Source organism: Pezoporus flaviventris, unplaced genomic scaffold (assembly GCF_033815535.1).
Source record: "Pezoporus flaviventris isolate CSIRO_AGI_PZ_B2104156 unplaced genomic scaffold, CSIRO_AGI_Pfla_v1 ptg000041l, whole genome shotgun sequence".
In the NCBI taxonomy this organism is placed as follows: Eukaryota; Metazoa; Chordata; class Aves; order Psittaciformes; family Psittacidae; genus Pezoporus; species Pezoporus flaviventris.
Genome location: NW_026892589.1, coordinates 10,262,520 through 10,285,823, shown reverse-complemented (window position 1 = coordinate 10,285,823; position 23,304 = coordinate 10,262,520). Strand labels below are relative to the sequence as shown.

At 42.7% G+C, this 23,304-nt stretch overlaps 1 protein-coding gene across 4 annotated transcripts in view; it reads right to left on the bottom strand.

Annotated features, from left to right (window-relative positions):
• LOC133275886 (transmembrane protein 132D-like) overlaps positions 1-23,304 on the bottom strand; it is a 275,357-nt gene that overhangs the window by 3,406 nt on the left and 248,647 nt on the right. For 3 of the 4 annotated variants that reach the window (XM_061466160.1, XM_061466159.1, XM_061466161.1), the window contains exons 6-8: positions 5,153-5,358; positions 3,811-4,084; positions 1,926-2,117 (exon numbers count right to left, since the gene is read on the bottom strand). In XM_061466160.1, coding sequence (XP_061322144.1) covers positions 1,926-2,117; positions 3,811-4,084; positions 5,153-5,358 — 672 coding nt within the window. Of the gene's footprint in view, positions 1-1,925; positions 2,118-3,810; positions 4,085-5,152; positions 5,359-7,289; positions 7,356-23,304 lie in introns of those variants that run through there. The other variant, XM_061466162.1, reaches the window with a different exon arrangement.

Here is a 23,304-nt window from a genome sequence, read left to right as displayed (position 1 = left end):
CACACCAATGCAGGCTGTGTATTTCAGAGTGCGTGGAGGCTTACTGAGTCTAAGTGGGTCAAACCTGAGTACTAATTGCCTATTGCATGTGTATAATGGCGCAGCATTCCTGGGAAACTTGACTTTTGGTTGCTAACTTGAAACATTTTTAAGTATTCTTAGATCTCAGAAAACAAGTGCTCACCCATTTCTGAAAATCAGGTCCCATAAGGACTCTCAAATGGCCATCAAAATGACAATTCAAAATTGACATATATACAGAGAACAAATATACAGTATTGTCTTTTAAATTGTTTCTAGCACATAGTCATTCACCTGTTCAGATCATGGAGAATAAGCCTCCAGTCTTTTGGGATTGTATTGTGCATAATCTATTGGCCTGATTCTGAAATCCTTACAGCTACAAAGCTCCCCATGCTTCAATGGGAGATTTGCTTCTGTCTCTGTTTCAGGACAGAGCCCTAAGACTTTGCTGACACTGTTATAAATCCCAGCTTTGTGTTTATTAATCTTTGGATGTTTCTTGCAGGCTGCAGAGAATTTGTGTCATCAACTTTCATCCTCCCACTGTGTTGCTTAAACCTGCATAATCATTTAATAATTTTGCTTTGCTTTGGTTATAGGGATTGTGCTTGGAAAATCATTTACTAAGCAATGGAATGAACCACATGCCTTTCAAAATGAAGTCGGTCCCTGAAGGGTGTAAGGTGTGCATCTTCCTCACTGGTGTAATTCTGATCCAATGTTGTTCTGAGTGTACCCCTGCATCCAGAGAGGGATTCATCTACGCTCCATTTCTGGGAACTGAAATGTCAGTGCTGGGCAGCTTACTGGGACTAAATGCCATCAACCCCAGCTTCTGGGCTGATTTCAAGGTATTTTGTTTAACTCCCCCATGTCAGCAACGGATTAGCTCACTCATCTTATTTCTATCTGCCTGGCATTGATTTTTTAACTCCCTGGAAGACTATGGGAGCCTGATTTTTATCACCCTATAAAGACAGGAGCTCTGCATTATTTCTCACCCTGCTTCCCAAGGATAAGACCCTATGATGAATTAAAGCATCTCAACACTTGGCCAGATTTCAAATGTGCATGTCATGACCATTTACCTTTAAAGCTCAGAACATGTTTAAGTGTTAAGAGCCCAGTGCATCCTTGAGGTACATCCCAGACTGATGGATTTGGGTTGGAAAAAAAGTTAAAATTTCAAATGTAGACAGAAGCACAAAGACAAATATCAAGGAGGGACCGATAGGGACATTTCAAAGTCCAAAAGCCCTTGGTGACTGTTGGCTCCCTAGTACAGGAACTAAGAATAACATGGGGAAAAAAATTAGTTTATGAAATCACAAATCAGGAAATGAGTCGATGCTGATTCATATTCTAGTAATGGGTTGGAATGAAAGGGATGTTCCCCAACTTCGTAAAATGCTCACAAAAAGTAACTAATGGAGCTTGCCATAAGGCATTACACTTCCTCACTTAAAGATGGACTTAAAGGACTGATCTGGTTACCTGTGGTGGGAGGCTGAATTTGTCAACCTAGCTGCCTGTATGTCATGTGATCTAGTAGGTACTGGAAGGGACAGAAGGGGGAGGGGTGTGTGTGTGTGTGTAAGGAGACTGCCGTTGCTTAATTATGACACATCATTCAGTTTCATGTGTTATTTATAGGATGCAGCCATGACAGATGGGGGATGCCTGTTTGTTGACTGGGGTTGTTTAGACATAGTGCCATTTTTCTGAGATCTTTGTTTTTCTGTAAGGGCACCTGCTGGCCTTAAATAAAAAGTGCCCATAAGGAAAATGTTTTATTAGCACAGTATCAATAAAAATCTGCTTGATTTCATCAGCTTGTAATGTCAGATATATTGAATCACAGCGGTGTCCTCCCACAATACAATACATGTGGGCAATAGTACCTGCTTTGGAGACTGGAGCAGCTCTTGTGCTACTGCAGTGGCAAAGATGGCCTTATTGCTTCCTGGACTGAGCTGCAGAGAAAGTGACAATCCAGTCACCAGCTGCACTCCCAGGTCAGTTATTGTCACCTTCTCATCCAGAACTGTCACTGTCTTCTCAGCCAAGATAGCATCTGAAAGGGGGGACAGTATCTGAAAAGAAGAATCAAAGTTAGCAACAGCCATTTTGCATAGCACCAAGCAAACCAGCTACACAGAACTTCTGTAATACATGTAACTGGTATTTATGTTAATGGGCAGAATTACTCTTAGCAGACAGACATTATTAAAATATGATTAAAAAATGACTAGTCACATTTTGTAACTCTTCTGCAATAATAGGGTGCTTATAACAGCTTAATTGTAATCAGCTATTCCATTCGCCTCTGCAATATGCTAACCACATCTGCTTCAGATGTATTAACTATTTGTAAATGTAATCTTTATATGAAATGCAATTATTTTGTAAGTGATTGACAGCATATATATAATGCAATCTACAGTTTTCTATAAAATCCATTGAATAAATGACATTTATTTCTATCCTATAGAAATAAAGGCTAATCTATTGCTACAATAACCACTCATGGTATTGTAATCAAAATTGACACAGAAAACTTATCTTGGTTAAAAAAAATGTGCACGGAGGTCAGTGCACTGATACCTAACATCCAAAGATGCTCACCAGGAAGCAAGTTGAATTTAATGATCCATACAGGGTACCACGCATATTCGAAGCAGTTTACAAGAAGCATTCTTTGAACACAACTTGCATTCAGTTTTTTTTCCCCTCAGATTTTTCTCTTCACAGCTTTATGTGCATCTGCTGGAGCACTGAAGTCCCAGAGCTTTAGAAAGTCATTCAGAAAATCTTAATAGATTTTGCAGGAAGTCAAAAATCTCAAATCCCATTTCTCCAGCCCTGATAACCTCTGTTATTGACAGTGCAGTGGTTGTTTTCTGGTTTGATGGTCAGAGATGATGAGCACGTTTGGAGAGTTAGATTTTTTTTACCCTGTTTCAGTGCTTGTTAACATGTTTTCTAATTTGTAACCTCTCTCTTATTTTTAATTAATCTCTCTTACTTTTTCCTTCTCTTCTGGGACTCCCTTTTCTAGGCTGCTATTTCTTTCCACAGCATGTGAAAAGCTGCCAATGAGATGATGCACAGGTGAGTTACTATGCATCATAGTAACTCACTATGGGTGTTAACTTCAGACATAACACCCATATGTTACTCCAGAGTGGGGACACTAAGGTACAGCCACATACACAGTGGTACTTACAGGCCACAGTCTTAGCCATATTGGCTGAAACTGATGAAGCTAAATCTGCACCCCTGGAGAACATAACGTAGTTGTCTCTCTCAGTCAGTGTTCTGAACATCATTCTAGAAGTGCCAATGATTATTATTGCTTTGTGCATATTCTGAATTATGCCCCAACATTTACATTCTGTAACACATGCCTTGAGCTTGCCAGGTGTGCAGGGATTTGATCTGAGGGGACTTATATTCCAGTCTCAGATCCTCAACCAGCACTAGTTAATTTTTACTTTACCTTTGCTCTGTCGATGCAGGCTTTGAGAAAACTGATCTGTTTCACCAGCCGCACTGTGATAGCCCGTATGCTAGCTCCAGGTTCAGAAACACCCTCAGACAAAATTAACCAAAACTTCAATCTACATTACTTTGGGGCACAAGATAAAAGAAAACCATCTCTTTGTGTCCCAGTCCTTGCTGCAATTCTGCTTCATCCTGTTGCTAATGCAAGAAGCTGCTGTACACCTCAGCTCCCAAGGTGGTGGGTTAATGGAGGAAAAGGGATAAGTAATTAATTTTCCCTACCTGAATCGTTGTCATTCCAAGCTCCTGCCCAATCAAAACCTGTCCATCCTTCAGCTTAGCGATTCTTGGCTCTTCCACCTGCATGAAGTCACTCACCAGGTCAGTGATGTCAATCTGCCAGTCAGAACCCAGTAAATAGTTCAGCTGGCCACCAGGGTCTGAGGCTTCAGCTACAAACTGTGTGAGGACTCGCACCATTGCATGTTGGTACTGAAGAGCACAGCCTCTTCCCTTGCGTTCATCCTCTTCCTCATCATCGCTGTCCCTGGCTGGCCTGGTAGGACACCACAAATGAAAAAGTAATTTAAACTGGTGCTAGGAGTTGCTTCAACAAGGGACCCTTTGCCCCCTTCGGTTGCTCTGCTGAAGCTGATTCCTTCAGTGCATTTCTGAAGTCAGCCAGGTTCCCCCACTTTAATCCTATTTTCCTTGTTCATAACTGAGACCTCCAGGCTGCCCAGATCTCCAAAACAGCTGCTGAAATCAGCAACTGGCCTGCTAACTTTGGTACCATACTGTCCTCTCCTAATATCTCTCAGTATTTTCCATGTTAAGTCCTCACTTTGAGGACCTTCCCACTTTTTTTCTTTCTGGATCTTTTCATAAACATCTTAGTGTTGCCATGGGAATCTCCTCTTCCTGTGTGCCATTCATACTGAAATCATGTCTCCATCAAGATCCCCGTCTCTTTGCTGTTATATTAACAGAACCCTGGTAATAAATGATGCCTTACAGGTAGGTGGGAATAGCAAGTACCTACTTTATCAATTTGTTCTTAAAACACTGACAACAGACATAAACAATCCAGATCTGCCTACGTCCATCCTCTGCCTTGTCATTCACAAACCACTGACCTGTGGGCATGAACAGAATCTTTAAAGCTCTAGTTACCAGTGTCCTGACTCTGAGACACTGAGCAGTGCCACTGGACCCTACAGTGATATGAAACAAGTATGTACCAGTTGTGATCATTGACAATGAATAAATTAACTGGCAGGACCTGTGAACCAGGCTGCAGAATGACCAGCCTTGCCAGAGCTGGTCCTTGTTGATGTCTTCCTGCTGCCCGATGGCCAATCCTGCCTAACTTGACCAATTGGCTCTTCCCATCCTAATCACTAGCACTACACAAGGAAACTGATTTCCAGTGTAGGATCATGCAACCTGCATCTTCATTTCCCGCATAAGTCCACTGCAGGAGCCTATTGAATAAATGTCTGCTTGACCTTCAAATTTACACCGGAATTGCATTAACGTCAAATAAGCATGCTCAGATCCACTGGCCCTGACAGGACTTTGGCACGTACACATCCCAGAATGAACATCCTCTAATGAAACCCACCTCTTATTAGAGATGATGGGGACTCTCCACCCCTTGATCTGATTTAGTTCTGTGTCAGACACCTCTATCTGCAGTGGGAGACGAGGAACCCAGACTGTCATTTCTAAAGGGGCACTTAGATGCTGGTAAGTGAAATTAACTATGACATTCACTTTGCCTTTCATTTCCTTCCCGTTGACAAAGACATAGTCACATCTGTCAGAAACCTGAAGAAAGGAGAAAGAACAAGAAATTAGTGAGTTTCTTCACAAATTATAAAGTACACCACATGCTGGGAAAGTGAGTGGGAGAAAGAGAAAGGATATAGGTTTAAAGTAGTTCCAAGTTCAGAGGACATCTAGGAAAAACAAAAAACGTGACTGGCATGACCCCTTAACAGCCTGTATAATCTGGCATCATTTTAAAAGGCAGGCTTTTTCTACTATAAACATTTTCTAGTTTAATTTAAGATAAAAGAACAGCTTCATTCTGTTCTTAATTCCCACTCTAACACAAGGATAGTCCTCTCTCCATGGCTCAGTCAGACTCTGCTATCCTCCATCTCCTCTGCTTTGTGTGTAGCCCAAAGAATACCACATACCCGTGAGGAGGAACAGGTAACTGCTCGTATACAAAACTGAGTAGGGAACAGATTTTTCTAGTCAACCCCAAACTGGGACAAAAGGTTCTTCAGGAGTCCCATTACCTGTGCCAAGGCATGAGCTGGTCACATCAACTAAAAACCAGTCACAGGGAAGAACTCACTGATGCCCAGTGGTGTTCCCTGGTGCCAAACACCACCTCAGCTGCAAGGCTGACACAAGTCTTACACAGTGCTCTGCTCAAGCTGGTCCTGATGTCATTTTATTTATTACCTGCAGTTTTGGACATCAATATTGCCAAGAGTTACTAAATCTCACTCAAGCAATTTAGCAGCTATTGCAAGGATCTAGGTGAGCTGACAGGACCTGTTCATTACAGCTGGTTAAAATATACGAGTAAATGTACACGTCTAATAATTTATTAACTACCACTTTACTGTGCTGATGATCTGAAGGAATGATCTATTAAAAGTCTGAACTCTTTTCACAATCCATTACCATCCAGACCTTCCATTCCATTCTGTAAATGTATTTAATATTTCTAACTCCAGAATGCAGTTTCATCCCCATCAGAATTTAATGCCGTTTTCTCCTTTTCTGTTTGAATGCTAAATGAATTTAAATCATATTTAAATATCACCAGCTTTCATAGGATAATTTGCATTCCTAATATTATTATCTTTAAACAACAACAACAACCCCCCTTACAGACAGATCCACAGCAAATCCATTTCCCTCCTTGCTTGTCTGAGCACAAGTTATGTTCCAAAAAGGGTTATCATGACCCTTGCAATGGCTCTCTTGCAAGTAATGGCTGTTCTAAGGTCAATATCTTATAGTAGCCATTGGTTTCAGCAGGAAGGTAAGGAATTTATTCACAGGCAGAATTATGGTTTGGGGGATTTTCTCACATTTAGCATGTTTTACATTAGCTCTTAACAGCTCCTGTGAGGATCCAATCTCATTGTGTTGCACAGAAATAAAACCTAGCTGCTGTCAAAAAAGCCTCAGAGCATGGGGCTGTGCAATGCAGGGAAAGGACCTCACAGCAGGCAGCTGAGGACAGACAAATCCTGCTCCAGCTGGGGCCTGTGGCACTGCTGTAATATCCACTTCATCATAGTGTTCATCCAAACTGGGCTGAGCTGAGGAAGAAGAAACTCTGCAAAACTCCAGGAGAAGCTTCATAAGCATAAGGCATAAGCGTATTTCCCTTCTGGGAGCAGCATGTCTGGGCAGCAGCAAGAGAGCAGACGTTATTCGTGCATCCTTGCAGAAGGCACACTAATTTAAGTGTAGGCTTTTCAGGGTGAGAACTACATCATACTTCCCACCTGCAAGGTCTAACTGTCTAATGGGCAGGAAGTCAGAAGACCTTCAGCCAGTACCTGGTACATTTTCTCCTTCTCCCACCCCATGGGGTACCTTGGTAAGTGGAAATCGTCTATTTCTTGCTGGCACTGCATTTATCCCTGTTGCCTTTTTGTATTTCAAGTGCTCTCCTCAGACCAGACAACTCCCCAATGTACCAAGAACCCCTGTCTACTGCTTCCGACCTCTCCTGTTTCACTGGGATGCCAGTGAGAATTAAAACAGGGCAGAGCCTCAAAGTGCTGATTCCCACCTGAGAGGCAACAGATCAAACCTGCAGGCAAAGTGACCCTGAGGAAAACATTCTGCCTGGGAGCTGATTGCCCTGAGGCCCTTCACCTGTCTCTGTGCTCTGCAAGCTGCACCATACCCACAAGTGAATGGCCTGAAGACAGGGATTAACTTTAGTGGTGCATGGGGCCAGGTAACAGCTTTCACTGTGACTTCCTCATTGCCTCTGCTTCCAGCTAGCAACATCTCATATTCTTGAATATTAGCTAGTTAACGCATCAGGCAATTAAATGTCTCCATGGGTGATCAACCTAGGACTGAAACCATCTCTTAGAGATCTGAGGTAACAGGTAAACTGTCTTGCAGTATGAAAACCAGTTGGGGGATATTTCCAAACATTGCAGAGAAGAGAGGGGAGCCCTCTCCCAAGCAGACCCCTTCAGCCTCCCCTGCAAGTCTCTGCTCTGCACTGAGCAGTGGCTTTTAAAGCATCCATAGATAGCACAGGGGGGATTTGGACGTTGTTTTTATTAGACTCTGTGTGTGTGTGAAGAGCAGCACACAGGGACTGGAAAAAGGCTGAGACTCTCCCATGTAACAGAGGTAATTGCTGTATTATGCTAGCAAGAGATGGGAATCAGACTCTCAGATTTTAAATTCATTAAAGTTCAAGCAATAGCAAGAGAAAGAAAATTTGGCAGGCAAACAGATCTCAGTTCCAATTTTATCAGGGTATACTACAGAAAAAGAGAGTTAAAAAAAGAATCCACCCCTGAAAACCTACTATATGAATGATTCAATAAATACCATGACCTTGTGCTTTCAGGATTATGATTTATAAAACAAACTGATGGTCAGGAAAAGAATGACTATACTTGGGATACCCATTTCTGCTGTTTTCCTTTCTGTAAGTGGAGATGGCAACAACTATGAGCTCATTCGGTTCCCAGCCAGCCCTTCACTCTTTGAATGAATAAGCATCACTGTTCACTGCCGTTTGCATGCAGTCCTAACAGAGGAACAGCAAAACATGGTGCAGAGTACAGTACATTCTCGTAAATCAGGCCAGGATGTTCAGAAACAGGTCATCAATAGAAAGGCAGATTAGCCATGTCCACGTTACTACAGACACATCCAAACAATCCATCTTCCAGCACAAGGGAAAGACTAAGATGCATAGAAAGAAGAAAAACTGAGTTTCTCCATCTCCTTTGAGTTTTCTAAGCTGTTTGTTGGAAATGAGTGAATATTTAGTGAAATGAGTTTGGTGGGACTCAGCTGAGCCTCTGCAGGATGGATCTGCACATGAGCACAGACCATCCATCCAGCTCAGCAGCTGGCAACCTCTGGGCAGTCCTCAGGGCTGACACAGGCGAAGAGAGTGATGGGTTCCCCTTCGCACACCTTCTCCATGTTAATGCTGACAGGGGCAGCACAGAGAAGCTTCTGCTGCCACTGCCTTTTCTGAGCCCATGTCTCGTTTTCAACCTGTAATGGATTTCAATTCCTTGCTATGTCAAGCAGTTCCTTTTCTTTGGTGTTAATTCTCATAAACAGCCTTTAAGTACCAGCCCTCCTCTCTGCTCTCCAGTCCTGGCTTTCCACGACTCACCACACACAACAGCAATGGCTGTGGTTCAACTTTATTAAACACATGAATGGAGCCACTGCACATACCCTTGGATGCGTGTGCGAGCCAAAGAGAGGGCCTGCACTAAATCAACAACAGCTCCCCGACAGTGAGCTATTAAGGGAATTATGGGGTTGCAAAAGCTTGGTCTCCACAGTGACAGATTTCAGAAAACTATTAAACGCATTATAAAATGCAAGAGGGGAACTACAAAGGGCTGGAGCAAGGTGGGCGATCTGTGGGGAAAACCAATTTGTTTTCTTTCCAAAGTCCAGCAATCCCACCTATATCTCCTTTTCCTTTCCCCCTTTGAGTATTGGTATGTCAGGAATGGCAACTCAGTTTTCAGTGAAGGTGACAAGGGTTCAAGAGCGAAAGAGTAGATTTTCCTTTACTGCTAATGTAGTGCTGGGATACACCTCTCTGTGTTGTGACCACTATAATTCAAGGGCATTATAATGCCATTAAGCCCTTCTGGTGCTGTGCTCCCTTGCTGAAGCCTTTCTGGGCTTTCTGTCGCTGGAGCTTTTCACACAACCATGCTGAGCTGACTGCCATTAATTAAGGGAAGCTGTACTTAGTGCTCACAAGATGCTCCAGAAATCCTCTCAATACAGGGGACTTTTATCTCTCGAGGGAACTGGGATTTGAATGGCTTTTTTTGGCCATGAACTTGGTAGGTTACAGAAGTGCTTTGGGTTTCGTTTGGCTCCTGCAGCTCCACCTCTTTTTTGGTGAACAAGTCAGACAACTTTCTCTGAGTCACATACATATCTCATCTCCCTGCACCAGGGCAGCAGAGGGCAGAGGCCCATTCCTTGCTGCCAGCACAGCACAGAATTAGGAATCAGATTTCTAAGTGCACCATGTCTGTACCAAACATGTGGCTTCTGGCAAGCTGGGTGTCGAGTTCAATCATCACTACTATAGAACGTGCAAGGTGGTGTATTTCAAATGAGCTCAGCATTGCATTTAATTCAAACCCTTAGTCCTGTTGTGAGAAATGGGAATAGAGTTAAGTCACTGCTGCCTCCTTCCCCAAAATCCTCGCTGTAAATTCCTTCAGCAACTTTCTACACGGGGTACCCCAAAACTGGGCCCAAAACTCAGCTGATCGCCCCGCAACTGTGAAAATGATGCGGCTGTGTCACTTTAATTCAGGATTGTTTCCTTGGCAAATACTGACCAGAAAAGAAGGGGGGCATTGCTGGTCCAAGGCATATTTTTATAATATAAAACTTTTTTGATAATAAAATACTTTTTTATTAAAGCCTGTTTGTGTTCTTTGAAAAGAAGTCAGCTCTGTCCTTTAAAGCACCCCCATTCTGTACGTTCTTCAGGTGTGATCACAAGCAAGAGAAATTAGTTTTTATTGATTTCTCTTATTTTATTTCACTGTTTGCTAGACTCTCTGTGGAACAAAACGCTAAATGCTTTGAAGTCTTGTATTAGCAGGACTTCAGCCAGCCTAGGAAAAAAATCATAAATCACACACAATCCATATCCCACTGACCTCCTGGCATCCAGTGTTCTCCAGTGAACATTATTCCCATCCCTTTCCTAAAAGGATTTAACTGCTCTTCCCATTACCCTTTTGCAGAGGCTGTATATGGTAGATATGAATCTGTGTGGCTGACTATTCCTTTGGTCCCGTAAACCCATGTTAGCTCTGGGCTGAATAGAATCCAAAGATCTAATGGGAGGGAGGGTACATCGTAACTCCCAGAAGAGGTACCCAGCATTTCACTGTTAGCTCTCAGAAATAGCTTTAATAGTCTTTTCACACCAAATTATCATCATTAAATTCCCACAGGATAATGGTAAAACCCTCACAGGAAACGGCTTTTCTGCTACAGTAATTCTGTAGAACTCTTACAAAGTCACAGCTAATAAGTCTTTGAAAATAAGATGCACCTAGAGCAGTTCTGGTTTAGGCATTTCAAGGGTGGCCTATTAGGAAAGTGTCTGACATTTCCATGTAAAACCTGTATTTCAGAAACACTCTGGGACTCTGGTCCCCTGTGCATGTTCTGTAAGTGATCCTTCCCTCATACAAGCATTCTTCTTTTATAATATACGCTTCAAACAAAGCCCTGCCACCTTGGCAAGCTCATGGGATCTCCTCTGATTTAGCACTGCACACATTTTCCTTGGTCTACCAGCATAAATGGCGATATTTAGTAACGTAAGTTATGTTAATGAGCCCTGCCTAAATCACTGCTGTCAGAAGAAGAGTGGGGGAGTCTCTAACAACCATTAAAATTGAATGAGGAGGGAAATAAATAAGCAAAACCAGCTCATTTGAGCTATAAAAGACTCCGGAACACAAGCTGTGTACCAAGGTACAAAAGGATGAGGCCATTATTAGCTCTATAAGTCACTTATAAATGACTCGGGGGAGGCGGAGTCACCTTTAATCACCTGCTCTTAACCCGCAGTGCTGGAGTGAGATACGTTACTGTGATAACTGAATCCAGCCTGAAATGATGCAACGCAGAGATAAATTACTATAACAAAGAAGCAATGCAGGAGGTAGGTCAGCTCTAAGCGCACTGTGTGTCCCAAAAAGTGACCTCAGATTCTGTGAGGACCCCAAGTTTGAGAAATCTCTGTCCTCAGACTTGATAGCATCAGCAGAGCCGTTAACTACCCTGGATGCTGCTGGAATTAGGAACAACCACTGAACAGCTGCTCTTAAGGAATAATTAAAGCACCTCCTGTGTTGCAGAGAAAAGAAGATTTTTATTCCCGCCCCCCAGGAAGAAACAGTAAATGGATATAGCATCAAGTTTAGGGATGCTCTTCCCATTCCTCAGTCAGTGACTTGTTATGTTCAGCAGGGTGAACATCTCAAGCCAGGCTGCTCCACAGCTGCTGAAAGGAGAATGACTTGTCTTGAACCCTAACGACTGGATTCCAGACACACTTTAAATCTAGCATCACCTTGACAGCTTTCCCCATGTGGGGGGATGTACACTGCGTAAGGTCTTCTTAATTTTAAATATTCTGAATTTTGATTGTAAGTATTGAAGTATCTGCCAAAATAGCTGCCAAATGATGAGCTGTGTTCACAAGGCTTTATACCTCATAATCTCTTTATACTGGTTCTCTGCTCTGTGCAGAAAGGTTGTGCCTGCTTTAGAGGCGACAAGTGACACACCTGAACTCTACAGAGTCAGGAAAACCAGAGGGTGCTCTCAGATTTGAAAGTCCTCACCTTCAAAGCGTCCACACTTTCCTGCAGTGTTTTTCCTAATGCATCATGACACCAAAAAATGCTGCGATCTGATACCAAAAAAGCTGTATCTGCTTTTTGATCCAGAGACAAACATCTCCCTTAGTTTCTAAGGGTCTTTAGAGCTTATCTCCTGTCAGGCATTTTCATAGTGTCATCACAGAAACATACCTAGCACTGCTCCAGAGGAAGTTCAGCAATAAATAGATATTAGCAGAGACCTGTGCAAATGAAACATGTTTTTTTTCACTGTACTTATCCACCTGAAGCACATCACAGTGGATATTGATTAAGAGAACTCTGATACAAATTAATTTATATTAAATTCTTTGGTTTGTTCTATAGCTTTGTGGCAAACATCAATATATTACCCTCAGCAAAATGCACCTGAGTGCAATATGCAATGGCACGTTTTAAAAGGACTTACAGTTCTGGGCAAACATTTAATTCTAGCTGCGAGTTTAACACTTACTTTGTGAAGTTACGGATGTGACACAATGTTTGCAGTTTGCTGCTGTTATCAACTGAGAAATCCCCTCATTGAAAGTTTCCCCTCAGGAATCACCTTTTGTTTCTTTTTTGATTGAGATTTGGTGCATAAGATTTTGGTGGATTTTTCCCTTCCATATGGCTTTTGCACTCATTTCCACAGTAAGAACAGTTAAATTTATTTCTATGCAGTGGATCTGCACAGAATCCATACACTTGTCAAGGATGTAGTAAGAGAAGAGCAGCTGCCACGCAGTCATTTACGGACACATCATTAAACCCCCTTACACACCATGCCTAAGTACCTGCCTAAGGAATAACTGCAGTCTGGAAAGAGCTTCATCCTTGTCCTCAATTTGCCACAATGCACAGGAGGAGCCACCTTGGATGACACGCTCCCAGAGCACATGGGACTCTCCTATGGGACAGGCAGTAGATGAGGAGGATGAATGCTTCATCTCATGAGGGCTTTCAAGACACCTACACTTGGTTTCATTTCTGGGTCACGAAATGAGTTTTCATTTCAATTTCAAATGATTAAAATTATGTAAAGATACCATAACATCAAGAAAAAATGTTATTTTAAAATGAAAAATCAAAACATTTCATTTTGGAAATGTCAAAACAAGATGTTTCTTTGACACAACAGGAACCTGCTAGCATCCTTTTCTTCCCTTTTCTGTCAAGAGATTAAATTCCTGGGAAATCAGCATAATTTCATGAAGCTGTTTTACAGAGCTACAAATCTGACTGAATATATTGTGCCAAATTTTCCCCAAGAAGCCATAATCAACTGGGGCCACAAATCAAAACAAAACCTTCACAATGAAACTCTGCTCAATTAAAATCCAATCATATGAAATCTGAAGTACCTTTAGCACAATGAATAGTGCTATTCTCATCTGCAGAAAGGAAAGTAAAGGCACAGAACAGACTTTCTCAAAGCCTGGGATTAATTCCCAGCTCCATCACACACTTACTAGATGACTGTGTGTAATGTATTGAGATCCATATTCTCAAGGATATTGAAGTGTTATCTCCCACTAAACTCAAGGGGAGTTTGGTGGCTAAATCTCTTTAAGAATCTGGGCTTTAATCTCTCTTTGATGTATTTGTAAAATGAGGATACTATCCCCTTGTTTTACAGGGATTTTGCAAAGCTTAATCTAAAGAAAACAAGAGCGAGCTCAGGTGCAAGGGTTACACAAGTACATCTTTCTCTTGCTTGGAATTTGTCTGTACTTAGAGGACAGTCCTTCCCTATTTTCACCTGCACCAGCACACACCCACACCAAGGGCACAATACAGTTCTATGGGACGTAGTGTTAAGGGTGAAGTTGCGTCCCTGGCAAGCAGGCGATGCAAGGAGAAATCAAATGGCTCCATTCACCCCTGCAGTTCTCCACTCCTTTTGCTGCTATGGCCATCCCTCATTTGCTGTTGGCTAGGCTGCAATTCCTGCTTTCCAGCTGGAAAAGGAAGGTGGTGACTTCCTGTTCACCTGCTGCTCTTGATATTCAGCAAGCGGTGTTCCTGCCAGCACAGGATAAGCAAAAGAATGAGAGATGGCTTTGGTGTCTGTGCCTCTAAATCAGTGGGACATGGAAATGTCAGCACTGTCATGCAGGAGAGCTTTAGATAGGCAAGTACTGTCTGACAACTAACCAGAAAGCTGCTGGACTCGACCCACCACCTCATGCTTTAGATTTTAGAAGCCACAATTGTTTGTAATGAATGTGTCAACACTTTCTTGCCAATGATAATTAAGCTGCATCTCCCTGTTTCTCTCTTGATCAGAAAACCACATGCACTCTATAACACTCACTGTATCACTCACTGCAGGCATCCAAGCAAAGAGGGAGAAGAATGATGAACACATCCAGTACCCCAAGCTTTTTATTACTAAACTAAGAATGGCATTTCTCCCCTCCTTCCAGGAAAGCTTAAAGAGGAGTAACGACAACAGAACAACTCTGCCTCACACTCAAGAAAAGACAGGAGACACACAGGCTGCTTGTCTGTGGGTAATAAATACCTGACTTCCAAGTGAAGCAGAGCAGATCAATAATATGACAAATCAGACAGACTAAACACTGTAACCACGCTGCAAAGGGGATGGTCAGTCTTCCTTATTTGTCAGAACCAGTGAGTGAAGCAATGCTGGAGAGAGAAAGGTAATTGAGAGCACACAGCTTGAAACTGCCTGTTCCAAGGGCTGCTCATACTGTATGCCAAACCCGCACCTTTGGGAGCAGCTGGGAGGAAAACAGAGAGAACTGTGTGCACCACGAATCTGACCGAACACACAGGAAGGCAAGGTACTTTATGGAATTCCTGTATTCTCCCAGGGCAGCTGAAGGATCTCAAGAAATGCTGAATCTCCCCAGATGCAAAAAGGACTGGCAAAGGAATGTTGGCAGTCCCACCGTGAAGCAGTCCCACTGTTCCCCAGCATTCCCAGCACGCTGGAACACCCCAGAATCAAAACACTGATGTCAGACCCACACTGTGAAATGAAAGAACCAGCAGCATTAACCTGCAGTCAGTAACTTTGGTTTTGTCTATAATTACCATGACAGTAAAACTAGGTGTGCAAAGAACCTATTTGTCATATCTAGGACACTTGATACTCCCCTTGTCTACAGGAAACCAGAATCCCTGCCAACTCCTTTCTGTTCCACAAGCGATCCCACCTGCAATTCAGCTGAAGTCATCAAATCTCATTCACAAATGGCCAAAAAATATTTCTGTTGGCTACCATAATACTGATTTTACACTGCTTTGTCCTATATTAAGCAACAAATCTGTACTTGGATGAATTTACCAGGTATGTGTTTTACTCCCTCATATGCTGATCACAGAAGGTATGTGTGTAATTCTCTCTGGCATCCACCAAGTTATTCCTCACTGAGGCATGGTTTCAGCAATGTGGAGATCACTCTGTTTTGATAATCACCAAATCCAGCATACTGTAGCAACACTCTACAGTCAGAGACGAGACCCCTTGTACCCAGCGATGTTCCCTGCATACAGCTCCTACGACATCTAACCAAGGCAGGGAATCAGACTTCTATTTATTGTTTGAGATAGAGAGCTGAATCACACAGAGATCAGAACACATGCCTAAGTTTTCCCAGTACATGTGTGACCCAGCCCAGAAATGATTCCCAAAATCCTGGGCTCTCCTACCACAGTGCCCTGTTACTCCAAACCAGGGCAGACTCTGCTGTGTTAGTGAAGAGTTCCCCTGACCCCACTACCTGTGGGAGCTCCACACTTCTGCTATTGGCACACACACTGCTGTCACCCTTTTGGCATCTTCCTGGTGCTCAGCATCTGTGGTACCTTTTATCTTTTGGGGTGATACCCTTGCAGGATCATCACATAAGCAGATGGAAGGATTGGACTGTCTGAATCTCTGCGGTATTTGCTTAATACAGTATTTCCATTGGCTATGTTGAATTTTCTTTTTTGGCACCGCCATCACATACATTACAATTATGTTAACAAGCCTGTCTTTCTAAAGAACTCCTGGTTTTCTCTTCATTAGCCTGAAACACATTTCCAGTCATTTCTCATCTATCCTTACCAGGTCACTTTTGATATATTGTACAAGTGCAAAGGAGAGCTCTCCTTCACCAGCAAATTCAAATGACTATGACATATACGCTGCTTTTGAGGGTGTAGGTGGGATGGAAGTGAAGTACGCATGATGTGCTGAGTAGTGGGTACCACAGCTCCTCCACACGGCCTGCTGCACAGTGTAAGATCCCATGGCTCGGCAAGCTCTGTGCTTCAGCTCCCCTTTCAGACTGGGCTCCTAACTCAGGAGGTCCCCAGCTCAATTTCCGAATCTGAGCACTAAAGGCCATTGAAAGTCACTTATCACCTACAAAACATTCACATCTTATTCTGAGATTTGTATCTGTTACTCAGAATTGAGAACACGGCATGATCTAACACTGACTCCAATTAAATGCATTTTCTCTCTGTTAGAAAAAAATAAGATCCTCTTTAACAGGGTTTTCATAATTTTATGGAAAACTACTAAAAAAAGAATAAAATACAGAAGTTCTTTTTGATCAACTGAAGCAAAATGAAACTACCACCCTTATTGTGGTTTTAAGCATACTGCTACAAAACTTGATACTAGTTTGGTCCAGCAAAGAGAAGAGACATAAAGAAGCCAGCTTAAAATACATTTTCTTTAAGGCCATAAGAGAAATGTAAATCTTTACAGACCATTTTTGACTTCTAAACTAGTTAGAAAAAGGCACTGGGCTGATACATTCTCTGCCTCCTTGGATTCACTCATCTTTCATCTCCATCACTGCACTGCAGGCTGGAAGCACTGCTTTTTTTTTTCTTTTTGACAACATTCTCATTTTTCCAGTTTCCAAGAAACCTCTAGACAGGGATTGTCAGTTCTAATTACGCAGCTCATGGTGCAGCGACAGGTGGTTACTGAAGGCTCAGAAATGACACTGACACTTGCAAATGGATTAGAAAGTTTGGCCTGTGCTCTTGACAAAAACAGCCATAAAGGAAGGACAGCAGGAGAGTGGTGAAGGCTACTGCATGGGACTGGGAAGACCTGGTTTTTTGGTTCCTCTACCAATACCACATGTGCAAGGTGCACCTGCACTACAGCGTGCCCATCCTCAAGCTCGGAGATCTACAGAGATTTACAACGTATCTAACCAGCTAAGCACTAAAAGCAATAGAAATGTATGCACAGTGCTGTGGCCATGATTTATCTCTGTACCTTGTCCCACAGAGCACAGCACCGGGGAGACTCACTAGCTTGGGCATCTCTGTGCCATAGGCCATGGCATGCCATAGACATTGCAGGCATGTCATGTCTCTAGCCCTCCAGCAACAAATTGGATGCGTGGTCAAGGATCCAGTCTTTAGTAGAGTCATTTACCATCCATCAAGTGAAGACAACAGCACTTTTCTATTTCACAGGACAATCTTTGTGTTTGGAGCATTAAGGATGCAAAATTTCTGCCCAAGGATTTCATCCAAACCTCAGACTTTTCTCTGACTCTGGTAAGCTTTCATTCTGCCAGAAAAGGGCCCGGACTTCTGCCCTCAGACAAGAAGTGTCCTGCTTGTCTAATTTCTTTCCAAAAGAGTTATGGGTTATACATAAATTTTAATTAGGGACACCACTGAGAACTGATCTGACCTAAGCCATGTATGAGACCAGACCTCTGCAGACTTGAAGGAGGTGAGAGCACGAAAAAGAAGTGCGTGAAAAGACCCTGCAGTGAGAAGAGAATACCAAGATGAAAGGAGAGGAATTTGAACTCTTCAGTGCTCTCAGACTTCAGTGTCCCACAAGTACAGATCTGCAGGCAACTCCTTCAGTTTAGCCATGTCTCAGCTAGTACTTAATAGAACAATGAACAATTGCTGCTGAAATTACCTGTGTAACTTAGACATCATCCTGAGCGAGGGCACTGCATTTCAGTCACTCCAACGCAGGGAAAAGGAGATTACATGTGTTTAGTAATGGCAGGCTTTAGAGCTACAGAACAAAGAGATTTCAATCTTGGTAACAGGATGACTTCAAAGAGTCTTAAAGATCCAGTTCTCTTTCTGATACTGAGTTTGCACAGGCAAAGCCTAGTTCTGTTCCTCTGGCAAGTATTCAGACATCCACCATTACCACTTAGAGGAAAAAGGAGAAATCTGCTGCAATATACATACACTCATGCATGCATGCCAGGCTCTGGAAAGCTGGCCAGCACCTTGCAGTGACTGGAGAAAGTAACAAAATAGCAAAGCATGAAAAATTTCTCAAAGAGACCTAAGCCTTTTTAAGCCAAAAATCAGTTGCAGAGAAGCATATATCTAAGCAGACTGTGCCGCAACAGCAGAGCGGCAGCCATAATAAACAAATGCCAGATGAAAGCTGGCATCAAGCAACATGGACAGGCCACAATGCCAGGGAACGTTTTCCAAACAACACTTGCTGTCACAGTGACTGCAAAGTTTGTACTGGAACAGGAACATCCTTCCCAACTGGAGCAGTGGGCTGAGGTGCGGAGCAATGAGGGGATTTCTGTCCTCACTTGACTCACTAACACAACCATCTCTTTCTGCAGTTTCCTATTTCTGGAGAACTGAAGATAAATGAGTTCCCAAGCTGGACTGCAGAATGGCATATGGCCGTGAGCTCGTCACCCCTCACGCTACTACGCTGTGACACATGGAGGTCAGACTGTGACCATACTTGCATGAGTTGCAGCAGACTGGCATGGCTAGGGGGGTCACTGCCTGATAGACTTGCTTTTAACAAACTCCTCTCCGCACCTTGCTTGTTACCAACCAAGATCCAGACAGGGCATTCTGTCCTTTCCCCCTCTGCTAGGGACTTGCTCTCCTCGCACTCATTTAAGGAAGATTTCAAGCTCTCAACGCCTTCTGATTTCCTTTTAATGGGGAAACAGCAGTGAATCAAGCGGTGCATGCCTATGTGTGTGCAGGCACGTGTGCGTGCATATGTACACAAGGCCAAAGCTGGGAACAGGACAGGTGTGATCCTGGCATTCCCAAGTATTCCACAGACTGGGTAGCAGTGCCCTTTCTGTCAGGATAAAAGGAAAGTATCACCTTCATCATTCTAACATGTCTCCCACCATCTGCAAACACCACTGCTACTGACGCTTACCTTTCATTTTACATCTCTAAACAAGCCCCTCGTGATGGCGCAGATCTAAACCCATGCTCCTCCAGTGTCTCTCTGGGGATAGAAATAATCCAAAACCACTTGCTCCCCACTGTGAACAAAGGTCATTATTTTGACAAATTAGTTAAATCTCTCTCAGTCAGCAATGATGACCCTGAATTATTCAGCATGCATCTGTCTTCTTGCTTATAAAAACGACCTGTAAAGCAGAAAGTGTATTTCCCTTGAACCACTTCTTAAAGACGTAAGACAGTCTGGAGTCACTCCAATGCCCCTTGAAGTCAATGGGAGCCTTTGAGTTAATTTTCATTTAATTAATTTAATTAAATTTACAGATGATGCCAAGCTGGGAGGGGCTGCAAGTACACTGGAGAACATCTTTAGAATTCAAAATGATCTTAATAGAGTAGAAAATGGTTTGAAATAAATAGATGCAATTCAAAGAAGGTAAGAGCAAATTGTAAAGCTGGAATAAAAAAACTGAATAAAATACAGGATGGGGAAATATGGGAGAAAGGAAACACATTATTTCATCTTTGTCTCCGATTCAATATTGATCACAAAACCAAAAATAGGTCCTGTTATACTGGAAAATATATTTTGCACACTAACAGACAGAACAATGCAACCCATGTGAAAACCACCACTGAAAGCTCCTCTGAACTTCTAGACAGGAGACAACTTGACTGCGGTGTTCAGCACCCTTCCTGATGACCTGGAGTGAACTACAGTCTTTGTAGCAACGTTAATTTATGTTGCTAGAATGCAATTAAATGAGTTTGCAGTGCACAAAGTAAACTTTTTTCGTACTTTCTTCTTTCAAGATGTGATAAAATGCTAAATATATTATCCTCACCTGTATTTACAGCAACAATGGTGATAATTTACGTCACTTTGTGAAGTGTTCTGATGTGCAAGACAAGCCATTGCCTAAAAATTGATTGCATTTCATTAAACCCAGAAAATACAAGGAAAACACATATTAAAAAGATGGGACAAAGCCATTCTGCTTTCCTCATATAGCTAAACAAAAGGCTGATTTAGGACCAGTTAAATTACTACAGCTCAATACTGTTTCATTTCCGTGTTCCTTCTTTTGTACAGTCAAATAAAATAACAATGGTGATAATGATGAACATTTTATATTCAAACTCTTACTATTATCTAATACTGTCTCAGCATTTGCAAAGAATATATCTCCCAATAACACACTGTAAAGCATACCACTGTGAAGTCTCAGGGCCTCTGTACGCACTTTTTTCATAAAACTACTTGTTTCCATAGTATAGCTATTATTATCCTCTTTGTGCAGAAGAAGGAATGAAATGTTTACAAAGTTTTCCCCTGCTCACAGAGTGCTGGGGAATCTGCAAATGTTATCTGGGGCTAGAAATGAGGTCTCATTACTCTGAAGTTTAATAATAATCAACCAAACCACAAAAATATAGAATCATAGAATCATAGGATAGTTAGGGTTGGAAAGAACCTCCAGATCATCCAGTTCCAACCCCCCTGCCATGGGCAGGGACAACTCACACTAAACCATGTCACCCAAGGCTCTGTTCAATCTGGCCTTGAACACTGCCAGGGATGGAGCATTCACAACTTCCCTGGGCAACCCATTCCAGTGCCTCACCACCCTAACAGGAAAGAATTTCATCCTTATATCCAATCTAAACCTCCCCTGTTTAAGTTTTAACCCGTTACCCCTTGTCCTATCACTACAGCCCCTAATGAAGAGTCCCTCCCCAGCATCCCTATAGGCCCCCTTCAGATACTGGAAGGCTGCTATGAGGTCTCCATGCAGCCTTCTCTTCTCCAGGCTTAACAGCCCCAACTTCCTCAGCCTGTCTTCATACAGGAGGTGCTCCAGTCCCCTGATCCTCCTCATGGCCCTTCTCTGGACTTGTTCCAACAGTTCCATGTCCTTTTTACGTTGAGGACACCAGAACTGCACACAATACTCCAGGTGAGGTCTCACAAGAGCAGAGTAAAGGGGCAGGATCACCTCCTTCGACCTGCTGGTCACGCTTCTTTTGATGCAGCCCAGGATACGGTTGGCTTTCTGGGTGGCAAGCGCACACTGAAGCCAGCTCATGTTCATTTTCTCATCAACCAACACTCCCAAATCCTTCTCCGCAGGGCTGCTCTGAATCTCTTCTCTGCCCAACCTGTAGCTGTGCCTGGGATTGCTCTGACCCAGGTGTAGGACCTTGCACTTGGCATGGTTAAACTTCATAAGGTTGGCATCAGCCCATCTCACAAGCGTGTCAAGGTCTCTCTGGATGGCATTCCTTCCCTCCAGCGTATCAACCAAACCACAACTTGGCATGAATAGAAAAGACAGGCCTGAAACTATTCCCTCTCACAGACATATTCTAGAAAAAATAATGACACAAAAAGCTCACTCATTGAATGGATACAAGTCTAGGGGAGGACTGAAGAGATGCAGTTTCTGCTTCACCTCTGCCATTTGACCTCATGAAAGGTTTGTCTTCTCATTTTGTTCATTCAATGATGTTTTATTCACAGCTGTTCAGACTGTGAAATGACAGACTCTGATAGGGAACTGGAGCTCCTGGTCATTGAGACTCCATGCTCTTGGGAGATGTAGGTGTTGTCATAATAGAAATGTACTAAAAGAGACAACAATAAACATGGAAAGAGCAATTGTCTGTCTTGTGTGTATAGCCCTTACAATGAAGAACAGACACGTAAGATTTAGGCTATGATGTGCCTGGGGCTAATAGCAAAGTAAAGTCAGTTCTTAAAACATACTCGGGGTCAGCATAAGATTAGAAAAACTTCAGCTTTTCCCACCATAACAAAAGAGAAAGCCAAATTGTGCTCTAGCTCTCAACCTGTCAGCCCCATTGCAGCTAATGGGGTTACATGGCAGAGCAGCCTAGGTGCCATTTGGCCTGTAAGTGAAAAGCACTTGATCTTGCTGCTAACCTGAGACGACAGTTCCTCCGAGCTTCCTTCCACTTTCAAAGAAATGACAAGAGAAACACATTCAATAAAACATTTCAAGAGCTGGTTTCAGTGAGGATGGGAAATCAAAGGTGGAGGATAATTTGAAAGCATTTTGGAAGATTTTAGCTGCTTGTTCCCCATTGACTCTGATGGGAGTCATGCTGCTTTGATCTTCCAAATGCTTTCACACTCTCTCCATCTGACAAGCACCCACACCATCTATCTGTTTACTGTTAAATCAAGGTGAGCCCTGAACTTTGATTTCAGAACTATCTTCAAACAGAAAAGAAGAAAGAATAGCCAGATTATGGAAGAGACCCCATCTGAAACTATATAACCCTGTTGTATTGACGCATCTTGCATATTCTCAGTTTTTAGGAATTGATGATGTTAATAACAAAGCTGCATAACTGATCCAGAAGCTCCTGTGAAGCTTCATTTCATGTGAGGACACTAGGGTATAGAAGCTACAGGAAAGAGCAGACATGGGTCTGTGTACTCCGTACCTGGATTTCTTCCAGCAAACTCCTATTTAAAGCCTATGATGAACTCTGGACCGTTAAGGGAAGAACTGTACCAATCAGCAGCTTGTCTCTCCCAGCACAGTTTGAGAGAAGTAGAACAGCTCCATGCATGCATTCTCCATGCATACATACAGCAAAGACATGAAGAGGAAAACAGAGGAAGCTATGACGAAGTCTTTAACCTGGATTTGGCCTTGCAATTGAACAATGGTGTAATTAGTTAGCAAAATCTTCCAAATTCACCTAACAGTGCTTGGATTTCAAGGACACTAGACAGACTTCGGTGCTGAGGTCCCAAATGATCAGCTACGGATATCAAATTCTGCTAGTTCATGCTGAAAATCCCTCTCTGGAAATCAGGCTTACACTACAAAGGATGGATGACTACTCACATGCCTAATTCATTACAGATTTTAAA